The sequence below is a fragment of the Oncorhynchus keta genome, unplaced genomic scaffold, assembly GCF_023373465.1.
Source record: "Oncorhynchus keta strain PuntledgeMale-10-30-2019 unplaced genomic scaffold, Oket_V2 Un_contig_27704_pilon_pilon, whole genome shotgun sequence".
In the NCBI taxonomy this organism is placed as follows: domain Eukaryota; kingdom Metazoa; phylum Chordata; class Actinopteri; order Salmoniformes; family Salmonidae; genus Oncorhynchus; species Oncorhynchus keta.
This window is the reverse complement of record NW_026285659.1, coordinates 1-23,922: the sequence shown is the minus strand read 5'-3', so window position 1 is coordinate 23,922 and position 23,922 is coordinate 1. Positions and strand designations below refer to the sequence as shown.

The following is a 23,922-nucleotide window of genomic DNA, read 5'->3' as shown; positions in this document are numbered from 1 at the left end:
TTTCAAAAGATTATTTGTGTAAGAGAAATAGCTCCGTTTTGTTAATCACGTTTGGCTAAGAAAAATTTGCTAGCAAGGGAAACAACTACTAGAAGGCTCAGAGCGAATGATGTTTGAAACGCTATTAGCGTGCGCTAACTAGCTAGCCATTTCACTTCGGTTACACCAGCCTCATCTCGGGAGTTGATAGGCTTGAAGTCATAAACAGCGCAATGCTTGACGCACAACGAAGAGCTGCTGGCAAAACGCACGAAAGTTCTGTTTGAATTAATGTTTACGCGCCTGCTTCTGCCTACCACCGCTCAGTCAGATACTTAGATGCTTGTATGATTGTATGCTCAGTCAGATTATATGCAACGCAGGACACGCTAGATAATATCTAGTAATATCATCAACCATGTGTAGTTAACCAGTTGAAGCTAGGGGGGCGCTATTTCATTATTGGATTAAAAAAAACGTGCCCGTTTTAAGCGCAATATTTTGTCACAAAAAGATGCTCGACTATGCATATAATTGCCAGCTTTGGAAAGAAAACAATCTGACGTTTTCAAAACTGCAAAGATATTATCTGTGGGTGCCCCAGAACTGATCTTACAGGCGAAACCAAGATGCAACTTCAAACCGGAAATGAGCAGGATTTTTGAGGCTCTGTTTCCCGTTCGCTACTTATATGGCTGTGAACTTATATGGCTGTGAATGAGCGTATGCCCTCTGCCGTTCCTCCAAGATGTCTGCAGCATTGTATTGTGACGTATTTGTAGGCATATCATTGGAAGATTGGCCATAAGAGACTACATTTTCCAGGGGCCCGTCCGGTGTCCTTTGTCTACGTTGGTGCGTAACTCTCAGTGGCAATGATTTTACCATGCGACACAGACAGAGAAGTATCGTTCCTGGAAGTGTGCATCATTGAAGAGATATGTGAAAAACACCTTGAGGATTGGTTCTAAACAACGTTTGCCATGTTTCAGTCGATATTATGGAGTTAATTTGGAAAAAGTTTGGCGTTTGGATAACTGAATTTTCGTTGTTTTTTTAGTAGCCAAACGTGACGCACCAAACGGACCGATTTCTCCTGCACAAAAAATCTTTCAGGAAAAACTGAACATTTGCTATCTAACTGAGAATCTCCTCATTGAAAACATCCAAAGTTCTTCAAAGGTAAATTATTTATTTGAATGTTTTTGCTGGTTTTTGTGAAAATGTTTCCTGCTGATGCTAACGCTAAATGCTACGCTAGCTATCAGTACTGTTACACAAATGCTAGTTTGCTATGCTTGAGAAGCATATTTTTGAAAATCTGAGATGACAGTGTTGTTAACAAAAGGCTAAGCTTGAGAGCTAGCATATTCATTTCATTTCATTTGCGATTTTCATGAATAGTTAACGTTGCGTTATGGTATTGAGCTTGAGGCTATGATTACGCTACCGGATCCGGCATGGCTCCACGCAAGAAGTTAACTAGTGATTATGGTTGATTGTTTTTTATAAAATAAGTTTAATGCTAGCTTGCAACTTACCTTGGCTTACTGCATTCGCGTAACAGGCAGGCTCCTCGTGGAGTGCAATGAGAGGCAGGTGGTTAGAGCGTTGGACTAGTTAACTGTAAGGTTGCAAGATTGGATCCCCTGAGCTGACAAGGTGAAAATCTGTCGTTCTGCCCCTGAACGAGGCAGTTATCCCACCGTTCCCAGGCCGTCATTGAAAATAAGAATGTGTTCTTAACTGACTTGCCTGGTTAAATAAAGGTATAAATGATAATTAATCGGCCATTCCGATTTTAATCGGTCGACCTCTCTATTCTGGATTTTGTCAATGAGACCCTTTATCGACTTCCCCAGAGTCAGATGAACTCGTGGATACCATTTTTATGTCTCCGTGCAGTTTGAACGTAGTTGCTAACTAGCGTTAGCATAATGACTAGGAGTCTATGGTATCTGCTAGCAGAGATCCTAAAGTATCCCTTTAATTTGTAGACGGTAACACCTCTTACATGGTTGTCCTGTGAATCATTGGTACATGGTTGTCCTGTGAATCATTGGTACATGGCTGTCCTGTGAATCGTTGGTACTGTGAATCATTGGTACATGGCTGTCCTGTGAATCATCGGTACATGGTTGTCCTGTGAATCATTGGTACATGGCTGTCCTGTGAATCATTGGTACATGGCTGTCCTGTGAATCATTGGTACATGGCTGTCCTGTGAATCATTGGTACATGGCTGTCCTGTGAATCATTGGTACATGGCTGTCCTGTGAATCATTGGTACATGGCTGTCCTGTGAATCATTGGTACATGGCTGTCCTGTGAATCGTTGGTACATGGTTGTCCTGTGAATCATTGGTACATGGCTGTCCTGTGAATTGTCAGCCTCTGGTACTGATGAATCATTGGTACATGGCTGTCCTGTGAAGACGTTGGTACATGGCTGTCCTGTGAACCTCCAGGCTCTGGTACATGGCTGTCCGACAGAATCATTGGTACAGAGCTGTCCTGTGAATCCTTAGAGTACATGGCCTTGTCCTGTGAATCATTGGTACATGGCTGTCCTTAGTAGAATCCTGGTCTACAGTGAATCATTGGTACATGGCTTCCTGTGAATAGCTTGGTACATGGCTGTCCTGTGACTTCACAGCCTCTGGCAGATGATCTGATGTCGGTGATGCTGACTAAGCTGAAGACTGAGAGGCTGAGCTGCCTGGGTCTCACCTCCAGGCTCTGGTTAGAGTCTACACTGACTGTGCCGACAGAGGAGGGACTGGGACAGAGCACGGCTAGTCCTGGCGTCACAGCATCCTTAGAGAAGGTAACACATCCTGGCCTATGGCGTCCTTAGAGAAGGTAACACATCCTGGCCTACAGTGTCCTTAGAGAAGGTAGCACATCCTGGTCTACAGTATCCTTAGAGAAGGTAACATGGCTTCATTGAATGGGCGTCACGTGACATCACGGCTTGAGTTGACTGGCGTCACGTGACATCACGGCTTGAGTTGACTGGCGTCACGTGACATCACGGCTTGAGTTGACTGGCGTCACGTGACTTCACGGCTTGAGTTGACTGGCGTCACGTGACTGCAGCTTGAGTTGACTGGCGTCACGTGACTGCAGCTTGAGTTGACTGGCGTCACGTGACTGCAGCTTGAGTTGACTGGCGTCACGTGACTGCAGCTTGAGTTGACTGGCGTCACGTGACTTCAGCTTGAGTTGACTGGCGTCACGTGACTTCAGCTTGAGTTGACTGGCGTCACGTGACTTCAGCTTGAGTTGACTGGTGTGACTGCACGTTTCTGTTGACTTTTCGTCACGACTGCACGGCTTGAGTTGACTGGCGCCACGCTGGTTCTGGCTTGAGTGACCACATGGCGTCAATGTGACTCACGGCTTGAGTTGACTGGCGTCCACGTGACATCAAAGCTCAGTTGACTGGCGTCCACGTGACTAACTGCTTAGTTGGGACTGGCGTCACGTGACTTCAGCTTGAGTTGACTGGCGTCACGTGACTGCAGCTTGAGTTGACTGGCGTCACGTGACTGCAGCTTGAGTTGACTGGCGTCACGTGACTGCAGCTTGAGTTGACTGGCGCACGTGAAGGCAACTTCACGTGACTGTTTGAGTTGACTGGCGTCATCGTGACTTCAGCTTGAGTTGACTGGCGTCCCCGTGACTTCAGCTTGAGTTGACTGGTGTTGACATTGTTTCTGTTGTTTTTTCCCCAGATTTCCCTGAGTCAGCTGAAGCTGGTTCTGTTCAGGTGACCACATGGCCCAATGTGTTCTCCTGCAGGACTGTAGTGTGCCAGGCCATCCACACGGTCACCAAGGTCAAAGCTCACGGAGAGGTGCTCCACTGCCTAACTGCTTACCTGGGATGGGAGACGGTATGGCATCTCTGTAATCTTGGTCTGTGGTCATGAACAGGTTTTATGGATCGACTGTTGTCTATTGGTCTCCGCCTTTTAGTCAATCAACAGAGGGAAGAGTTGTCAGTATTCCCGTCGCTGAGAAGGCAATTTCCTGTTTGCGTATTGTGAAGCTTGGCGTAACATCTGTTTGGACTTCATGCCATGTCTGTGTCCCCAGAGTCCTCCGAGTGACGTGGATCAGTTGGTGTCCCGCACGTTGACGTCCGTCAGAGCTGCAGCTGAGATGACCTTCCAGAAACACCCGCGACAGGGACGGGACCTGAACCCCGTTGCCTGGCAACACGTCTTCGCCCTGGAGCTGCTCTGCTCTCACACACACTGGAAGTGGACCCATGACAACCTACTGAGGTAGAAAGCAGACCTGCTATTGGTTGTTGTTGACTGCCACAGCTGGACTGAAATTCACCAGCTAACAAAACAATGCAGACAAAACCAGATGCATACATTTAGTAAACTCTTTTAATGTCATTATGACCGTCCAGATAAATATTAATGTAGCTAGACAGCGTGGGGAGGGGGGGGGACCTAAAACAATATTAATCTAGCTAGACAGCATGTGGGGGGGGGGGCGTCCTAAAAATGATTTTGTGCAGCGTTGAAGATGGTTAGATAATGTATGTAGCTAACTCGGCCAGTTAGATAATGTATGTAGCTAACTCAGCCAGTTAGATAATGTATGTAGCTAACTCATCCAGTTAGATAATGTATGTAGCTAACTCAGCCAGTTAGATAATGTATGTAGCTAACTCGGCCAGTTAGATAATGTATGTAGCTAACTCGGCCAGTTAGATAATGTATGTAGCTAACTCGGCCAGTTAGATAATGTATGTAGCTAACTCGGCCAGTTAGATAATGTATGTAGCTAACTCGGCCAGTTAGGTAATGTATGTAGCTAACTCGGCCAGTTAGATAATGTATGTAGCTAACTCGGCCAGTTAGATAATGTATGTAGCTAACTCGGCCAGTTAGATAATGTATGTAGCTAACTCGGCCAGTTAGATAATGTATGTAGCTAACTCGGCCAGTTAGATAATGTATGTAGCTAACTCGGCCAGTTAGATAATGTATGTAGCTAACTCGGCCAGTTAGATAATGTATGTAACTAACTCGGCCAGTTAGATAATGTATGTAACTAACTCGCCAGTTAGATAATGTATGCTAACTCGCCAGTTAGATAATGTATGTACTAACTCGACAGTTAGGTAATGTATGTACTCGCCAGTTAGATAATGTATGTAGCTAACTCGGCCAGTTAGATAATGTTGTAGCTAACTCGCCAGTTAGATAATGACTAACTGTAGACAGTTAGATAATGTATGTAGCTAACTTATCAGCCAGTTAGATAATATGTAGCTAACTCTAGCCAGTTAGATAATGTATGTAGCTAACTCGCCAGTTAGATAATGTATGTAGCTAACAGTTAGATAATGTATGTAGCTAACTCGGCCAGTTAGATAATGTATGTAGCTAACTCGCCAGTTAGATAATGTTAGCTATCAGTTAGATATCAATACTAACTCGGCCAGTTAGATAATGTATGTAGCTAACTCGGCCAGTTAGATAATGTATGTAGCTAACTCGGCCAGTTAGATAATGTATGTAGCTAACTCGGCCAGTTAGATAATGTATGTAGCTAACTCGGCCAGTTAGATAATGTATTCTAGCTAGCTAGAAAACTTTCAGCCAAAACCTGTATTCATCACCATATCAGTCAGTGGAGATAGAGACAACATGACCGACTGTAGACAGTAGATACAGTATGTAGGAGTGTATTTATCAGTCAGAGACAACATGACCGACTGTAGACAGTAGATACAGCATGTAGGAGTGTGTTTATCAGTCAGACAACATGACAGACTGTAGACAGTAGATACAGTATGTAGGAGTGTGTTTATCAGTCAGAGACAACATGACAGACTGTAGACAGTAGATACAGTATGTAGGAGTGTGTTTATCAGTCAGAGACAACATGACAGACTGTAGACAGTAGATACAGTATGTAGGAGTGTGTTTATCAGTCAGAGACAACATGACAGACTGTAGACAGTAGATACAGTATGTAGGAGTGTGTTTATCAGTCAGAGACAACATGACAGACTGTAGACAGTAGATACAGTATGTAGGAGTGTGTTTATCAGTCAGATAGACAACATGACAGACTGTAGACAGTAGATACAGTATGTAGGAGTGTGTTTATCAGTCAGAGACAACATGACAGACTGTAGACAGTAGATACAGTATGTAGGAGTGTGTTTATCAGTCAGACAACATGACCGACTGTAGACAGTAGATACAGTATGTAGGAGTGTGTTTATCAGTCAGAGACAACATGACAGACTGTAGACAGTAGATACAGTATGTAGGAGTGTGTTTATCAGTCAGACAACATGACAGACTGTAGACAGTAGATACAGTATGTAGGAGTGTGTTTATCAGTCAGAGACAACATGACAGACTGTAGACAGTAGATACAGTATGTAGGAGTGTGTTTATCAGTCAGAGACAACATGACAGACTGTAGACAGTAGATACAGTATGTAGGAGTGTGTTTATCAGTCAGATAGAGACAACATGACAGACTGTAGACAGTAGATACAGTATGTAGGAGTGTGTTTATCAGTCAGATAGAGACAACATGACAGACTGTAGACAGTAGATACAGTATGTAGGAGTGTGTTTATCAGTCAGAGACAACATGACAGACTGTAGACAGTAGATACAGTATGTAGGAGTGTGTTTATCAGTCAGATAGAGACAACATGACAGACTGTAGACAGTAGATACAGTATGTAGGAGTGTGTTTATCAGTCAGATAGAGACAACATGACAGACTGTAGACAGTAGATACAGTATGTAGGAGTGTGTTTATCAGTCAGAGACAACATGACAGACTGTAGACAGTAGATACAGTATGTAGGAGTGTGTTTATCAGTCAGATAGAGACAACATGACAGACTGTAGACAGTAGATACAGTATGTAGGAGTGTGTTTATCAGTCAGATAGAGACAACATGACAGACTGTAGACAGTAGATACAGTATGTAGGAGTGTGTTTATCAGTCAGATAGAGACAACATGACAGACTGTAGACAGTAGATACAGTATGTAGGAGTGTGTTTATCAGTCAGACAACATGACAGACTGTAGACAGTAGATACAGTATGTAGGAGTGTGTTTATCAGTCAGAGACAACATGACAGACTGTAGACAGTAGATACAGTATGTAGGAGTGTGTTTATCAGTCAGATAGAGACAACATGACAGACTGAAGACAGTAGATACAGTATGTAGGAGTGTGTTTATCAGTCAGATAGAGACAACATGACAGACTGTAGACAGTAGATACAGTATGTAGGAGTGTGTTCATCAGTCAGAGACAACATGACAGACTGTAGACAGTAGATACAGTATGTAGGAGTGTGTTTATCAGTCAGATAGAGACAACATGACAGACTGTAGACAGTAGATACAGTATGTAGGAGTGTGTTTATCAGTCAGAGACAACATGACAGACTGTAGACAGTAGATACAGTATGTAGGAGTGTGTTTATCAGTCAGATAGAGACAACATGACAGACTGTAGACAGTAGATACAGTATGTAGGTGTGTTTATCAGTCAGATAGAGACAACATGACAGACTGTAGACAGTAGATACAGTATGTAGGAGTGTGTTTATCAGTCAGAGACAACATGACAGACTGTAGACAGTAGATACAGTATGTAGGAGTGTGTTTATCAGTCAGATAGAGACAACATGACAGACTGTAGACAGTAGATACAGTATGTAGGAGTGTGTTTATCAGTCAGAGACAACATGACAGACTGTAGACAGTAGATACAGTATGTAGGAGTGTGTTTATCAGTCAGAGACAACATGACAGACTGTAGACAGTAGATACAGTATGTAGGAGTGTGTTTATCAGTCAGAGACAACATGACAGACTGTAGACAGTAGATACAGTATGTAGGAGTGTGTTTATCAGTCAGAGACAACATGACAGACTGTAGACAGTAGATACAGTATGTAGGAGTGTGTTTATCAGTCAGACAACATGACCGACTGTAGACAGTAGATACAGTATGTAGGAGTGTGTTTATCAGTCAGAGACAACATGACAGACTGTAGACAGTAGATACAGTATGTAGGAGTGTGTTTATCAGTCAGACAACATGACAGACTGTAGACAGTAGATACAGTATGTAGGAGTGTGTTTATCAGTCAGAGACAACATGACAGACTGTAGACAGTAGATACAGTATGTAGGAGTGTGTTTATCAGTCAGAGACAACATGACAGACTGTAGACAGTAGATACAGTATGTAGGAGTGTGTTTATCAGTCAGATAGAGACAACATGACAGACTGTAGACAGTAGATACAGTATGTAGGAGTGTGTTTATCAGTCAGATAGAGACAACATGACAGACTGTAGACAGTAGATACAGTATGTAGGAGTGTGTTTATCAGTCAGAGACAACATGACAGACTGTAGACAGTAGATACAGTATGTAGGAGTGTGTTTATCAGTCAGATAGAGACAACATGACAGACTGTAGACAGTAGATACAGTATGTAGGAGTGTGTTTATCAGTCAGATAGAGACAACATGACAGACTGTAGACAGTAGATACAGTATGTAGGAGTGTGTTTATCAGTCAGAGACAACATGACAGACTGTAGACAGTAGATACAGTATGTAGGAGTGTGTTTATCAGTCAGATAGAGACAACATGACAGACTGTAGACAGTAGATACAGTATGTAGGAGTGTGTTTATCAGTCAGATAGAGACAACATGACAGACTGTAGACAGTAGATACAGTATGTAGGAGTGTGTTTATCAGTCAGAGACAACATGACAGACTGTAGACAGTAGATACAGTATGTAGGAGTGTGTTTATCAGTCAGAGACAACATGACAGACTGTAGACAGTAGATACAGTATGTAGGAGTGTGTTTATCAGTCAGATAGAGAAACATGACCGACTGTAGACAGTAGATACAGTATGTAGGAGTGTGTTTATCAGTCAGAGACAACATGACAGACTGTAGACAGTAGATACAGTATGTAGGAGTGTGTTTATCAGTCAGATAGAGACAACATGACAGACTGAAGACAGTAGATACAGTATGTAGGAGTGTGTTTATCAGTCAGATAGAGACAACATGACAGACTGTAGACAGTAGATACAGTATGTAGGAGTGTGTTTATCAGTCAGATAGAGACAACATGATAGACTGTAGACAGTAGATACAGTATGTAGGAGTGTGTTTATCAGTCAGAGACAACATGACAGACTGTAGACAGTAGATACAGTATGTAGGAGTGTGTTTATCAGTCAGAGACAACATGACAGACTGTAGACAGTAGATACAGTATGTAGGAGTGTGTTTATCAGTCAGAGACAACATGACAGACTGTAGACAGTAGATACAGTATGTAGGAGTGTGTTTATCAGTCAGAGACAACATGACAGACTGTAGACAGTAGATACAGTATGTAGGAGTGTGTTTATCAGTCAGAGACAACATGACAGACTGTAGACAGTAGATACAGTATGTAGGAGTGTGTTTATCAGTCAGAGACAACATGACAGACTGTAGACAGTAGATACAGTATGTAGGAGTGTGTTTATCAGTCAGATAGAGACAACATGACAGACTGTAGACAGTAGATACAGTATGTAGGAGTGTGTTTATCAGTCAGAGACAACATGACAGACTGTAGACAGTAGATACAGTATGTAGGAGTGTGTTTATCAGTCAGATAGAGACAACATGACAGACTGTAGACAGTAGATACAGTATGTAGGAGTGTGTTTATCAGTCAGAGACAACATGACAGACTGAAGACAGTAGATACAGTATGTAGGAGTGTGTTTATCAGTCAGAGACAACATGACAGACTGTAGACAGTAGATACAGTATGTAGGAGTGTGTTTATCAGTCAGAGACAACATGACAGACTGTAGACAGTAGATACAGTATGTAGGAGTGTGTTTATCAGTCAGAGACAACATGACAGACTGTAGACAGTAGATACAGTATGTAGGAGTGTGTTTATCAGTCAGAGACAACATGACAGACTGTAGACAGCAGATACAGTATGTAGGAGTGTGTTTATCAGTCAGAGACAACATGACAGACTGTAGACAGTAGATACAGTATGTAGGAGTGTGTTTATCAGTCAGAGACAACATGACAGACTGTAGACAGTAGATACAGTATGTAGGAGTGTGTTTATTAGTCAGATAGAGACAACATGACAGACTGTAGACAGTAGATACAGTATGTAGGAGTGTGTTTATCAGTCAGAGACAACATGACAGACTGTAGACAGTAGATACAGTATGTAGGAGTGTGTTTATCAGTCAGACAACATGACAGACTGTAGACAGTAGATACAGTATGTAGGAGTGTGTTTATCAGTCAGATAGAGACAACATGACAGACTGTAGACAGTAGATACAGTATGTAGGAGTGTGTTTATCAGTCAGACAACATGAGACTGTAGACAGTAGATACAGTATGTAGGAGTGTGTTTATCAGTCAGATAGAGACAACATGAGACTGTAGACAGTAGATACAGTATGTAGGAGTGTGTTTATCAGTTAGACAACATGAGACTGTAGACAGTAGATACAGTATGTAGGAGTGTGTTTATCAGTCAGACAACATGAGACTGTAGACAGTAGATACAGTATGTAGGAGTGTGTTTATCAGTCAGACAACATGAGACTGTAGACAGTAGATACAGTATGTAGGAGTGTGTTTATCAGTCAGATAGAGACAACATGACAGACTGTAGACAGTAGATACAGTATGTAGGGAGTGTGTTTATCAGTCAGAGACAACATGACAGACTGTAGACAGCAGATACAGTATGTAGGAGTGTGTTTATCAGTCAGAGACAACATGACAGACTGTAGACAGTAGATACAGTATGTAGGAGTGTGTTTATCAGTCAGATAGAGACAACATGACAGACTGAAGACAGTAGATACAGTATGTAGGAGTGTGTTTATCAGTCAGAGACAACATGACAGACTGTAGACAGTAGATACAGTATGTAGGAGTGTGTTTATCAGTCAGAGACAACATGACAGACTGTAGACAGTAGATACAGTATGTAGGAGTGTGTTTATCAGTCAGAGACAACATGAGACTGTAGACAGTAGATACAGTATGTAGGAGTGTGTTTATCAGTCAGTGAATCTGAGGTGTTTAAAGTACAGAGCTGTGGCCGATGATGAACTCCTGGGTGACCCAGCCCAGGCCAAGAAAAACACCCATCCAGGATATCACTGTGGCTGCGGTCCTCAGACTCATAGGTGGGGGCTGTTTTTGTTTGTGTAGAATTTTTGTTCATTCAACACTTTAATAAATCAATATATATAATTTGAACTGACCAATGAAGTGTAACCATGAGAACCTCCTCGTTAGGGCGCCTCGGGCAGCTCGGAATAAAGGAGAGATACGGCTCGTCTGTGAAGAACATCGCCAGGGTCATCAACACATTCGCCAGACACGGACAGTCAGAAGGTAACCGTCTACTGTAAAGCTTCTGAAATGGTCCATCTATCCATGTTGTAATGTTGGGGCGGCAGGGTAGCCTAGTGGTTAGAGTGTAGAGGTGGTAGGGTAGCCTAGTGGTTAGAGTGTAGGGGAGGCAGGGTAGCCTAGTGGTTAGAGTGTAGAGGGGGCAGGGTAGCCTAGTGGTTAGAGTGTAGGGCGGCAGGGTAGCCTAGTGGTTAGAGTGTAGAGGAGGCAGGGTAGCCTAGTGGTTAGAGTGTTGGGGCGGCAGGGCAGCCTAGTGGTTAGAGTGTTGGGGCGGCAGGGTAGCCTAGTGGTTAGAGTGCAGAGGCGGCAGGGTAGCCTAGTGGTTAGAGTGTAGAGGTGGTAGGGTAGCCTAGTGGTTAGAGTGTAGAGGCGGCAGGGTAGCCTAGTGGTTAGAGTGTAGGGGCGGCAGGGTAGCCTAGTGGTTAGAGTGTAGAGGTGGTAGGGTAGCCTAGTGGTTAGAGTGTAGAGGTGGTAGGGTAGCCTAGTGGTTAGAGTGTAGAGGTGGCAGGGTAGCCTAGTGGTTAGAGTGTAGAGGTGGTAGGGTAGCCTAGTGGTTAGAGTGTAGAGGTGGTAGGGTAGCCTAGTGGTTAGAGTGTAGAGGCGGCAGGGTAGCCTAGTGGTTAGAGTGGAGGGGCGGCAGGGTAGCCTAGTGGTTAGAGTGTAGGGGCGGCAGGGTAGCCTAGTGGTTAGAGTGTAGGGAGGCAGGGTAGCCTAGTGGTTAGAGTGTAGGGCGGCAGGGTAGCCTAGTGGTTAGAGTGTAGGGAGGCAGGGTAGCCTAGTGGTTAGAGTGTAGAGGCAGCTGGGTAGCCTAGTGGTTAGAGTGTAGAGGCGGCAGGGTAGCCTAGTGGTTAGAGTGTAGAGGCGGCAGGGTAGCCTAGTGGTTAGAGTGTAGAGGCGGCAGGGTAGCCTAGTGGTTAGAGTGTAGAGGTGGTAGGGTAGCCTAGTGGTTAGAGTGTAGGGGGGGGCAGGGTAGCCTAGTGGTTAGAGTGTAGGGGCGGCAGGGTAGCCTAGTGGTTAGAGTGTTGGGGCGGCAGGGGCAGCCTAGTGGTTAGGTGTAGTGGTGGTAGGGTAGCCTAGTGGTTAGAGTGTAGAGGTGGTAGGGTAGCCTAGTGGTTAGAGTGTAGAGGCGGCAGGGTAGCCTAGTGGTTAGAGTGTAGAGGTGGTAGGGTAGCCTAGTGGTTAGAGTGTAGAGGTGGTAGGGTAGCCTAGTGGTTAGAGTGTAGAGGCGGCAGGGCAGCCTAGTGGTTAGAGTGTAGAGGCGGCAGGGTAGCCTAGTGGTTAGAGTGTAGAGGTGGCAGGGTAGTCTAGTGGTTAGAGTGTTGGGGCGGCAGGGTAGCCTAGTGGTTAGAGTGTAGAGGTGGTAGGGTAGCCTAGTGGTTAGAGTGTAGAGGCGGCAGGGTAGCCTAGTGGTTAGAGTGTAGAGGTGGCAGGGTAGTCTAGTGGTTAGAGTGTTGGGGCGGCAGGGTAGCCTAGTGGTTAGAGTGTAGAGGTGGTAGGGTAGCCTAGTGGTTAGAGTGTAGAGGCGGCAGGGTAGCCTAGTGGTTAGAGTGTAGGGCGGCAGGGTAGCCTAGTGGTTAGAGTGTAGGGGAGGCAGGGTAGCCTAGTGGTTAGAGTGTAGGGGCGGCAGGGTAGCCTAGTGGTTAGAGTGTAGAGGAGGCAGGGTAGCCTAGTGGTTAGAGGTAGAGGAGGCAGGGTAGCCTAGTGGTTAGAGTGTAGGGGCGGCAGGGTAGCCTAGTGGTTAGAGTGTAGGGGCGGCAGGGTAGCCTAGTGGTTAGAGTGTTGGGGCGGCAGGGTAGCCTAGTGGTTAGAGTGTAGAGGTGGCAGGGTAGCCTAGTGGTTAGAGTGTAGGGGCGGCAGGGTAGCCTAGTGGTTAGAGTGTTGGGGCGGCAGGGTAGCCTAGTGGTTAGAGTGTAGAGGTGGTAGGGTAGCCTAGTGGTTAGAGTGTAGAGGCGGCAGGGTAGCCTAGTGGTTAGAGTGTAGAGGCGGTAGGGTAGCCTAGTGGTTAGAGTGTAGAGGCGGCAGGGTAGCCTAGTGGTTAGAGTGTAGAGGCGGCAGGGTAGCCTAGTGGTTAGAGTGTAGAGGTGGTAGGGTAGCCTAGTGGTTAGAGTGTAGGGGGCAGGGTAGCCTAGTGGTTAGAGTGTAGGGGCGGCAGGGTAGCCTAGTGGTTAGAGTGTTGGGGCGGCAGGGTAGCCTAGTGGTTAGAGTGTAGAGGTGGTAGGGTAGCCTAGTGGTTAGAGTGTAGAGGCGGCAGGGTAGCCTAGTGGTTAGAGTGTAGAGGCGGCAGGGTAGCCTAGTGGTTAGAGTGTAGAGGCGGCAGGGTAGCCTAGTGGTTAGAGTGTAGGGGCGGCAGGGTAGCCTAGTGGTTAGAGTGTTGGGGCGGCAGGGGGTAGCCTAGTGGTTAGAGTGTAGGGGCGGCAGGGTAGCCTAGTGGTTAGAGTGTTGGGGCGGCAGGGCAGCCTAGTGGTTAGAGTGTAGGGCGGCAGGGTAGCCTGGTGGTTAGAGTGTAGAGGTGGCAGGGTAGCCTAGTGGTTAGAGTGTAGGGGCGGCAGGGTAGCCTAGTGGTTAGAGTGTAGAGGCGGCAGGGTAGCCTAGTGGTTAGAGTGTAGAGGCGGCAGGGTAGCCTAGTGGTTAGAGTGTAGAGGCGGCAGGGTAGCCTAGTGGTTAGAGTGTAGAGGCGGCAGGGTAGCCTAGTGGTTAGAGGTAGGGCGGCAGGGTAGCCTAGTGGTTAGAGTGTTGGGGCGGCAGGGTAGCCTAGTGGTTAGAGTGTAGGGGCGGCAGGGTAGCCTAGTGGTTAGAGTGTTGGGCGGCAGGGTAGCCTAGTGGTTAGAGTGTAGAGGTGGTAGGGTAGCCTAGTGGTTAGAGTGTAGAGGTGGTAGGGTAGCCTAGTGGTTAGAGTGTAGAGGTGGCAGGGTAGCCTAGTGGTTAGAGAGTGTAGAGGCGGCAGGGTAGCCTAGTGGTTAGAGTGTAGAGGTGGTAGGGTAGCCTAGTGGTTAGAGTGTAGAGGGGCAGGGTAGCCTAGTGGTTAGAGTGGAGAGGAGGCAGGGTAGCCTAGTGGTTAGAGTGTAGAGGCGGCAGGGTAGCCTAGTGGTTAGAGTGTAGAGGTGGTAGGGTAGCCTAGTGGTTAGAGTGTAGGGCGGCAGGGGGTAGCCTAGTGGTTAGAGTGTTGGGGGCGGCAGGGTAGCCTAGTGGTTAGAGTGTAGAGGTGGTAGGGCAGCCTAGTGGTTAGAGTGCAGAGGCGGCAGGGTAGCCTAGTGGTTAGAGTGCAGAGGTGGCAGGGTAGCCTAGTGGTTAGAGTGTAGAGGTGGTAGGGTAGCCTAGTGGTTAGAGTGTAGAGGCGGCACGGTAGCCTAGTGGTTAGAGTGTAGAGGTGGCAGGGGTAGCCTAGTGGTTAGGAGTGTAGAGGTGGTAGGGTAGCCTAGTGGTTAGAGTGTAGAGGTGGTAGGGTAGCCTAGTGGTTAGAGTGTAGAGGCGGCAGGGTAGCCTAGTGGTTAGAGTGTAGAGGTGGTAGGGTATCCTAGTGGTTAGAGTGTAGAGGCGGCAGGGTAGCCTAGTGGTTAGAGGTAGGGGCGGCAGGGTAGCCTAGTGGTTATAGTGTAGGGGCGGCAGGGTAGCCTAGTGGTTAGAGTGTAGAGGGGTAGGGTAGCCTAGTGGTTAGAGTGTAGGGGCGGCAGGGTAGCCTAGTGGTTAGAGTGTAGGGCGGCAGGGTAGCCTAGTGGTTAGAGTGTAGAGGTGGTAGGGTAGCCTAGTGGTTAGAGTGTAGGGCGGCAGGGTAGCCTAGTGGTTAGAGTGTAGAGGTGGTAGGGTAGCCTAGTGGTTATAGTGTAGAGGGGCAGGGTAGCCTAGTGGTTAGAGTGTAGAGGTGGTAGGGTAGCCTAGTGGTTAGAGTGTAGAGGCGGCAGGGTAGCCTAGTGGTTAGAGTGTAGAGGTGGTAGGGCAGCCTAGTGGTTAGAGTGCAGAGGTGCAGGGTAGCCTAGTGGTTAGAGTGTAGAGGCGGCAGGGTAGCCTAGTGGTTAGAGTGTAGAGGTGGTAGGGTAGCCTAGTGGTTAGAGTGCAGAGGCGGCAGGGTAGCCTAGTGGTTAGAGTGTAGAGGTGGTAGGGTAGCCTAGTGGTTAGAGTGTAGAGGGGGCAGGGTAGCCTAGTGGTTAGAGTGTAGAGGTGGTAGGGTAGCCTAGTGGTTAGAGTGTAGAGGCGGCAGGGTAGCCTAGTGGTTAGAGTGTAGAGGTGGTAGGGCAGCCTAGTGGTTAGAGTGTAGAGGGGGGCAGGGTAGCGTTGGACTAGTAACCGTCTACTGTAAAGCTTCTGAAATGGTCCATCTATCCATGTTGTAATGTTGGGGCGGCAGGGTAGCGTTGGACTAGTAACCGGAAGGTTGCAAGTTCAAACCCCTGAGCTGACAAGGTACAAATCTGTCGTTCTGCCCCTGAACAGGCAGTTAACCCACTGTTCCCAGGCCGTCATTGAAAATAAGAATTTGTTCTTAACTGACTATGTATGGAATACAAGTTTGTTATTAAGGCACATGAACCTTCACATATTCCAGAAGGCATTTCTGTCAAAAAAAATGCATTTTGATTTAGAAGAAAAAATGTTTACGTTTACAACTTGATTGGAGTCCACCGCTTCTGTGACGTGGGACATGCGGAATGTAGTCAGATTCCTTGACTTTTGTTACAGACTTATTCTGAATGGATTACACTGTTGTTTTCCCCCTCATCATCTACACACGATACCCCATAATGACATCACAATGCCCCATAATGACATCACAATGCCCCATAATGACATCACAACGCCCCATAATGACATCACAATACCCCATAATGACATCACAACACCCCATAATGACATCACAACACCCCATAATGACATCACAACGCCCCATAATGACATCACAACGCCCCATAATGACATCACAATACCCCATAATGACATCACGATACCCCATAATGACATCACAATACCCAATAATGACGAAGCAAAAAAAGGTTAAGACACGTTAATTTATAAAAATAAAACTGAAATATTACATTTACATCAGTATTCAAACCCTTTACTCAGTACTTTAAGAACCTTTGGCAGCGATTACAGCCTTGAGACTTCTTGGGTACGACGCTACAAGCTTGGCACACCTGTATTTGGGGAGTTTCTCCCATTCTTCTCTGCAGATCCTCTCAAGCTCTCTCAGGTTGGATGCACAGCTATTTTCAGGTCTCTCCAGAGATGTGCAGGCTCTTGCTTGGCCACTCAAGGACATTCAGAGACTTGTCCTGAAGCCACTTCTGCATTGTCTTGGCTGTGTGCTTAGGGTCGTTGTCCTGTTGGATGGTGAACCTCGATCCTGACTAGTCTCCCAGTCCCTGCCTCTGAAAGACATTCCCACAGCATGATGCTGCAGATGTTGCCAGGTTTCTCCAGATGTGACGCTTGGCATTCAAGCCAAAGTGATTCATATTGGTTTCATCAGACCAGAGAATCTTGTTTCTCATGGTCTCAGAGTCCTTAGGTGCCTTTGGCAAACTCAGAGCGGGCTGTAATGTGCCTTTTATTGAGGAGTGGCTTCCGTCTGGCCGCTCTACCATAAAGGCCTGATTGGTGGAATGCTGCAGAGATGGTTGTCCTTCTGGAAGGTTCTACTATCTCCACAGAGTAAGTCTGGAGCTCTGTCAGTCACCATCGGGTTCTTGGTCACCTCCCCGACCAAGGCCCTTCTCCCCTGATTGCTCAGTTTGGCCTGGGGGCCAGCTCTAGGAAGAGTCTTGGTGGTTCAAAACTTCTTCCATTTTAAGAATTATGGAGGCCAATGTGTTCTTGGGGACCTTCTGAAATGTTTTGGTTTGTTCTCCAGATCTGTGCCTTGACACAATCCTGTCTCGGAGCTCTACGGACAATTTTATTTAACCTCATGGCTTGGTTTTTGCTCCGACGTGCACTGTCAACTGTGGGACCTCATATAGACAGGTGTGGGCCTTTCCAAATCATGTCCAATCAATTGAACAGGTGGACTCCAATCAAGTTGTGTGAACATCTCAAGGATGATCAATGGAAACCGGATGCACCTGAGCTCACAATCACCTGACCTCAACCCAATTGAGATGGTTTGGGATGAGTTGGACTGCCCAGTGAATGGAAAGCAGCCAACAAGTGCTCAGCATATGTGGGAACTCATTCAAGACTGTTGGAAAATAATTCCAGGTGAAGCTGGTTGAGAGATTGCCAAGATTGTGCAAAGCTGTCAAGGCAAAGGGTGGCTACTTTGAAGATACTCAAATATAAAAATATATTTTATTTATCACTTTCTTTTGGTTACTACATCATTCCATGTGTTTTATTTCATAGTTTTAATGTCTTTACTATTATTCTACAATATAGAACATTTTAAAAATAAAAGAAACTCTGGAAGGTTTGAGTAGGTGTCCAAACTTTTAGTAAGGTATTTAATTTTTAATTGTCTAAACCTATTTTCGCTTTGTCGTTATGGGGTATTGTGTGTAGATTGCTGATATTTGTATTTAATTGAATCCATTTTAGGATAAGGCTGTAAACATAAAATGTAAAAGTCCAGGGTTCTGATTACCTTCTGAAGGCGCTGTACACCTCGTTTCCTGATAACCTCAGGTTCTGAATACCTTCTGAAGGCGCTGTACACCCTCGTTTCCTGATAACCTCAGGTTCTGATTACCTTCTGAAGGCGCTGTACGCCTCGTTTCCTGATAACCTCAGGTTCTGAATACCTTCTGAAGGCGCTGTATACCTTCTGGAAGGCGCTGTACACCTCGTTTCCTGATAACCTCAGGTTCTGAATACCTTCTGAAGGCGCTGTACACCTCGTTCCCGATAACCTCAGGTTCTGATTACCTTCGGCGCTGTACGCCCGGCTTCCTGATAACCTCAGGTTCTGAATACCTTCTGAAGGCGCTGTACACCTTGTTTCCTGATAACCTCAGTTTCTGATTACCTTCTGAAGGCGCTGTACACCTCGTTTCCTGATAACCTCAGGTTCTGAATACCTTCTGAAGGCGCTGTACACCTCGTTTCCTGATAACCTCAGGTTCTGATTACCTTCTGAAGGCGCTGTACACCTCGTTTCCTGATAACCTCAGGTTCTGATTACCTTCTGAAGGCTTCCTGATAACCTCAGGTTCTACGCCCTCGTTTCCCTGATAACCCCAGGTTCTGAATACCTTCTGAAGGCGCTGTATACCTCGTTTCCTGATAACCTCAGTATCTGGGTGGGATGTATGTACCTGTAACCCTAACTCTTCTGCTAAAAACAAAAAGTAATTCTGCTCAGATGGAACCAGGCAGACAGGACCGGGCAGACATCTGTCCAGTCTCATCTGAGCAGAATTACTTTTTGTTTTGTTTTTACAGATGAGACTGGACAGATCTGTGTGTCTGAATTGGACAGATGACCAACCAATGAGTCTCTGTGATGTCATTTCCAGGTGTTCCCTGGGAGGTCCAGCTGGCAGCTGTCTACACTGTCTACGACCTGTCGCCTAGCAACCCCAAGGAGGCTCTGGCTGCGCTGGCGTCATGGCGAGGAGAGACCACCCAACCCGTCCCCCCCGCTGTCACCAGCTGCATCACACAGATCGCCTCGCTCTGCCGACACATCAAACCCTAGTCCCTAAAACCTAGCTCCTAACCCCTAGCTCCTATTCCCTAGTCTTTAACCCCTAGCTCCTAACCCCTAGCTCCTATTCCCTAGTCCCTTAAACGTAGCTCCTATTCCCTAGTCTTTAACCCCTAGCTCCTAACCCCTAGCTCCAAATCCCTAGTCCCTTAAACGTAGCTCCTATTCCCTAGTCTTTAACCCCTAGCTCCTAACCCATAGCTCCTAACCCCTAGTCCCTTAAACGTAGCTCCTATTCCCTAGTCTTTAACCCCTAACTCCTAATCCCTAGTCCCTTAAACGTAGCTCCTATTCCCTAGTCTTTAACCCCTAGCTCCTAACCCATAGCTCCTAACCCCTAGTCCCTTAAACGTAGCTCCTATTCCCTAGTCTTTAACCCTCCACACCCCTAGCTCCTAACCCCTAGCCCCTAACCCACTAGCTCCTAATCCCTAGTCCTTAAACCTTCCACACCCCTAACCCTTAGCTCCTAGCCCCTAACCCCAGTCCCTAACCACTAGCTCCTAATCCCTAGTCCTTAAGCCTTCCACACTCCTAACCCTTAGCTCCTAACCCCTAGGTCCTAATCCCTAGTCCCAACACCTCCACACCCATAGCTCCTAACCCCTAGTCCTAACACCTCCACACCCCTAGCTCCTAATCCCTAGTCCTTAACACCTCCACACCCATAGCTCCTTAACCCCTAGTCCTTAACACCTCCACACCCCTAACCCCTAGCTCCTTAATCCCTAGTCTTTAGCAGCCCACACCCCTAGCTCCTAATCCCTAGTCCTTAACACCTCCACACCCCTAACCCATAGCTCCTAACCCCTCCTAATCCCTAGCGCCTAACCCCTCCTAATCCCTAGCACCTAACCCCTCCTAGCTCCTAACCCCTCCTAACCCCTAGCCCTAACCCCTCCTAATCCCTAGCGCCTAACCCTCCTAATCCCTAGCGCCTAACCCCTAGCTCCTAACCCCTCCTAACCCCTAGCTCCTAACCCCTCCTAACCCCTAGCCCTAACCCCTCCTAATCCCTAGTCCTTAACACCTCCACACCCCTAACCCATAGCTCCTAACCCCTCCTAATCCCTAATCCCTAGCTCCTAATCCCTAGCTCCTAATCCCTAGCTCCTAACCCCTAGCTCCTAACCCCTCCTAATCCCTAGCTCCTAATCCCTAGCTCCTAATCCCTAGCTCCTAACCCCTAGCTCCTAACCCCTCCTAATCCCTAGCTCCTAACCCCTAGCTCCTAACCCCTCCTAATCCCTAGCTCCTAATCTCTAGCTCCTAACCCCTAGCTCCTAACCCCTCCTAATCCCTAGCTCCTAATCTCTAGCTCCTAACCCCTAGCTCCTAATCCCTAGCTCCTAATCTCTAGCTCCTAACCCCTAGCTCCTAACCCCTCCTAATCTCTAGCTCCTAACCCCTAGCTCCATTGCCACTTGTACAGATCTGAAAGGATTTTCCTAGGTCCAAGTATGTTGCCAATCAGAGGACAAGGTGAAGCAGCATCCATTTGACTGTTAACCGATCCATACCTTTTCAGATCTGACACCTTGAACCCTGCTGTGGACTGAACTTCTGGGACTCCTTTTAATGTCCATATTATTTATCTGCTGGTTAACGCATCACGTTCCCCTTGATGTTTTCTGTTACGGTTCTTTATATGTTAAGCATGACTTTGTAAATATGATGTTGTGTACAATATCTTCTTACTTTTGTAAATGTTTTGTAAATGTTCACTGTTACAGAGCCTATTATTTCTATTTAATTTGACAAATTAAAATCTAAGAGGTAAACATTGTTTAATAATATGATTCAATTATCGTCTCGTGGAAGACTGTTCCACTTCTCCATATTGACAAGCATCCATTCATCCATTATCCATCATTCAGCCATCCATCCATTCATCCATTATCCATCATTCAGCCATCCATCCAGCATTCATTATCCATCATCCATTCATCCATTATCCATCATTCAGCCATCCATCCAGCATTCATTATCCATCATCCATTATCCATCATTCAGCCATCCATCCAGCATTCATTATCCATCATCCATTCATCCATTATCCATCATTCAGCCATTTACATTTACATTTAAGTCATTTAGCAGACGCTCTTATCCAGAGCGACTTACAAATTGGTGCATACACCTTATGACATCCAGTGGAACAGCCACTTGCATCTAAATCTTTTTTTTTAGGGGGGGGTGAGAAGGATTACTTACCCTTACTTACCCTATCCTAGGTATTCCAAGAGGTGGGGTTTCAGGTGTCTCCGGAAGGTGGTGATTGATCCATCCTGGCGTCGTGAGGAGTTTGTTCCACCATTGGGGGCCAGAGCAGCAACAGTTTGACTGGGCTGAGCAACTGTATTCCTCAGTGGTAGGGAGGCGAGCAGGCCAGAGGTGGATGAACGCAGTGCCCTTGTTTGGGTGTAGGGCCTGATCAGAGCCTGGAGGTACTGAGGTGCCGTTCCCCTCACAGCTCCGTAGGCAAGCACCATGGTCTTATCCGGATGCGAGCAACTGGAAGCCAGTGGAGAGAGCGGAGGAGCGGGGTGACGTGAGAGAACTTGGGGAAGGTTGAACACCAGACGGGCTGCGGCGTTCTGGATGAGTTGTAGGGGTTTAATGGCACAGGCAGGGAGCCCAGCCAACAGCGAGCATCAAGACGGAGATGACAAGTGCCTGGATTAGGACCTGCGCCGCTTCCTGTGTGAGGCAGGGTCGTATCCATGTTGTAGAGCATGAACCTACAGGAACGGGACACGCCTTGATGTTAGTTGAGAACGTCAGGGTGTTGTCCAGGATCACGCCAAGGTTCTTAGCGCTCTGGGAGGAGGACACAATGGAGTTGTCAACCGTGATGGCGAGATCATGGAACGGGCAGTCCTTCCCCGGGAGGAAGAGGAGCTCCGTCTTGCTGAGGTTCAGCTTGAGGTGGTGATCCGTCATCCACACTGATATGTCTGCCAGACATGCAGAGATGCGATTCACCTGGTCATCAGGGGGAAAGGAGAAGATTCATTGTGTGTCGTCTGCATAGCAATGATAGGAGAGACCATGTGAGGTTATGACAGAGCCAAGTGACTTGGTGTATAGCGAGAATAAGAGAGGGCCTAGAACAGAGCCCTGGGGGACACCAGTGGTGAGAGCTGGTGAGGAGACAGATTCTCGCCACGCCACCTGGTAGGAGCGACCTGTCAGGTAGGACGCAATCCAAGCGTGGGCGCGGAGATGCCTAACTCGGAGAGGGTGGAGAGGAGGATCTGATGGTTCACAGTATCGAAGGCAGCCGATAGGTCTAGAAGGATGAGAGCAGAGGAGAGAGAGTTAGCTTTAGCAGTGCGGAGCGCCTCCGTGATACAGAGAAGAGCAGTCTCAGTTGAATGACTAGTCTTGAAACCTGACTGATTTGGATCAAGAAGGTCATTCTGAGAGATAGCGGTAGAGCTGGCCAAGGACGGCACGCTCAAGAGTTTTGGAGAGAAAAGAGAGAAGGGATACTGGTCTGTAGTTGTTGACATCGGAGGGATCGAGTGTAGGTTTTTTTCAGAAGGGGTGCAACTCTCGCTCTCTTGAAGACGGGAGGGACGTAGCCAGCGGTCAGGGATGAGTTGATGAGCGAGGTGAGGTAAGGGAGAAGGTCTCCGGAAATGGTCATCCATCCAGCATTCATTATCCATCTAGCATCCATCCAGCATTCATTATCCATCCATCCAGCATTCATTATCCATCATCCATTCATCCATTATCCATCATTCAGCCATCCATCCAGCATTCATTATCCATCTAGCATCCATCCAGCATTCATTATCCATCCATCCAGCATTCATTATCCATCCATCCAGCATTCATTATCCATTCATCCATTATCCATCATTCAGCCATCCATCCAGCATTCATTATCCATCTAGCATCCATCCATCCATTATCCATCATTCAGCCATCCATCCAGCATTCATTATCCATCTAGCATCCATCCATCATCCATCATTCAGCCATCCATCCAGCATTCATTATCCATCTAGCATCCATCCATCCATTATCCATCATTCAGCCATCCATCCAGCATTCATTATCCATCTAGCATCCATCCATCCATTGTCTGTCCGTCCATCATTAATTATCCATCATCCATCCAGCATGCATCATTCATCCATCCATTGTCCGTCATTCATCCATCCAGCATTCATTATCCATCTAGCATCCATCCATCCATTGTCTGTCCGTCCATCATTAATTATCCATCATCCATCCATCCAGCATGCATCATTCATCCATCCATTGTCCGTCATTCATCCATCCAGCATTCATTATCCATCTAGCATCCATCCATCCATTGTCTGTCCGTCCATCATTAATTATCCATCATCCATTGTCCGTCATCCATCCAGCATGCATCCATCCATTGTCCGTCATTCATCCATCCAGCATCCATCATGCATCCATCCATTGTCCGTCATCCATCCATCCATCATGCATCCATCCATTGTCCATCATTCATCCATCCGTTGTCCATCCAGCATCTATCCATTATCCATCAATCAACTATCCATGCCACTGCTCTGTCTTGACCTTTTAAAGGGTCATTATTACTGACCAGTGAAACTAAATGGGGATGGTGGGGAAAAGCCTGCTCGTTGTCCTTCCCATTGTGGTGATAGAAAGCCTGCCCATGATGGCACATAGAAAAACCAAGTGAAACTGGAACTATTCTAGAACATTCAAAAAAGCAAATGTGTTCTTTTCAGAATCACCTTTATTTACCAAGAATATTTACACATACCTGGTGATATGGTGATGCTAGACAACA

General features: G+C 46.5%; 2 protein-coding genes across 2 annotated transcripts; both read left to right on the top strand.

Annotated features, from left to right (window-relative positions):
* Nucleotides 1-3,716: 3,716 nt before the first annotated feature.
* LOC118382635 (little elongation complex subunit 1) lies at nt 3,717-4,298 on the top strand (the record flags this gene model as incomplete). The annotated part of the gene is made up of 2 exons (XM_052506926.1): nt 3,717-3,877; nt 4,080-4,298. Coding segments are annotated over 2 exons (356 nt in total), but the record flags the coding sequence as incomplete, so codon positions are not given.
* A 6,697-nt stretch (nt 4,299-10,995) lies between these two features.
* On the top strand, nt 10,996-19,616 carry LOC127922926 (little elongation complex subunit 1-like). Its single transcript, XM_052506925.1, has 3 exons — nt 10,996-11,253; nt 11,366-11,464; nt 18,928-19,616. The coding sequence occupies exons 1-3, from the start codon at nt 11,169-11,171 to the stop codon at nt 19,107-19,109; spliced, it is 366 nt and encodes a 121-aa protein (XP_052362885.1). The 5' UTR covers nt 10,996-11,168; the 3' UTR covers nt 19,110-19,616.
* Nucleotides 19,617-23,922: the final 4,306 nt, after the last annotated feature.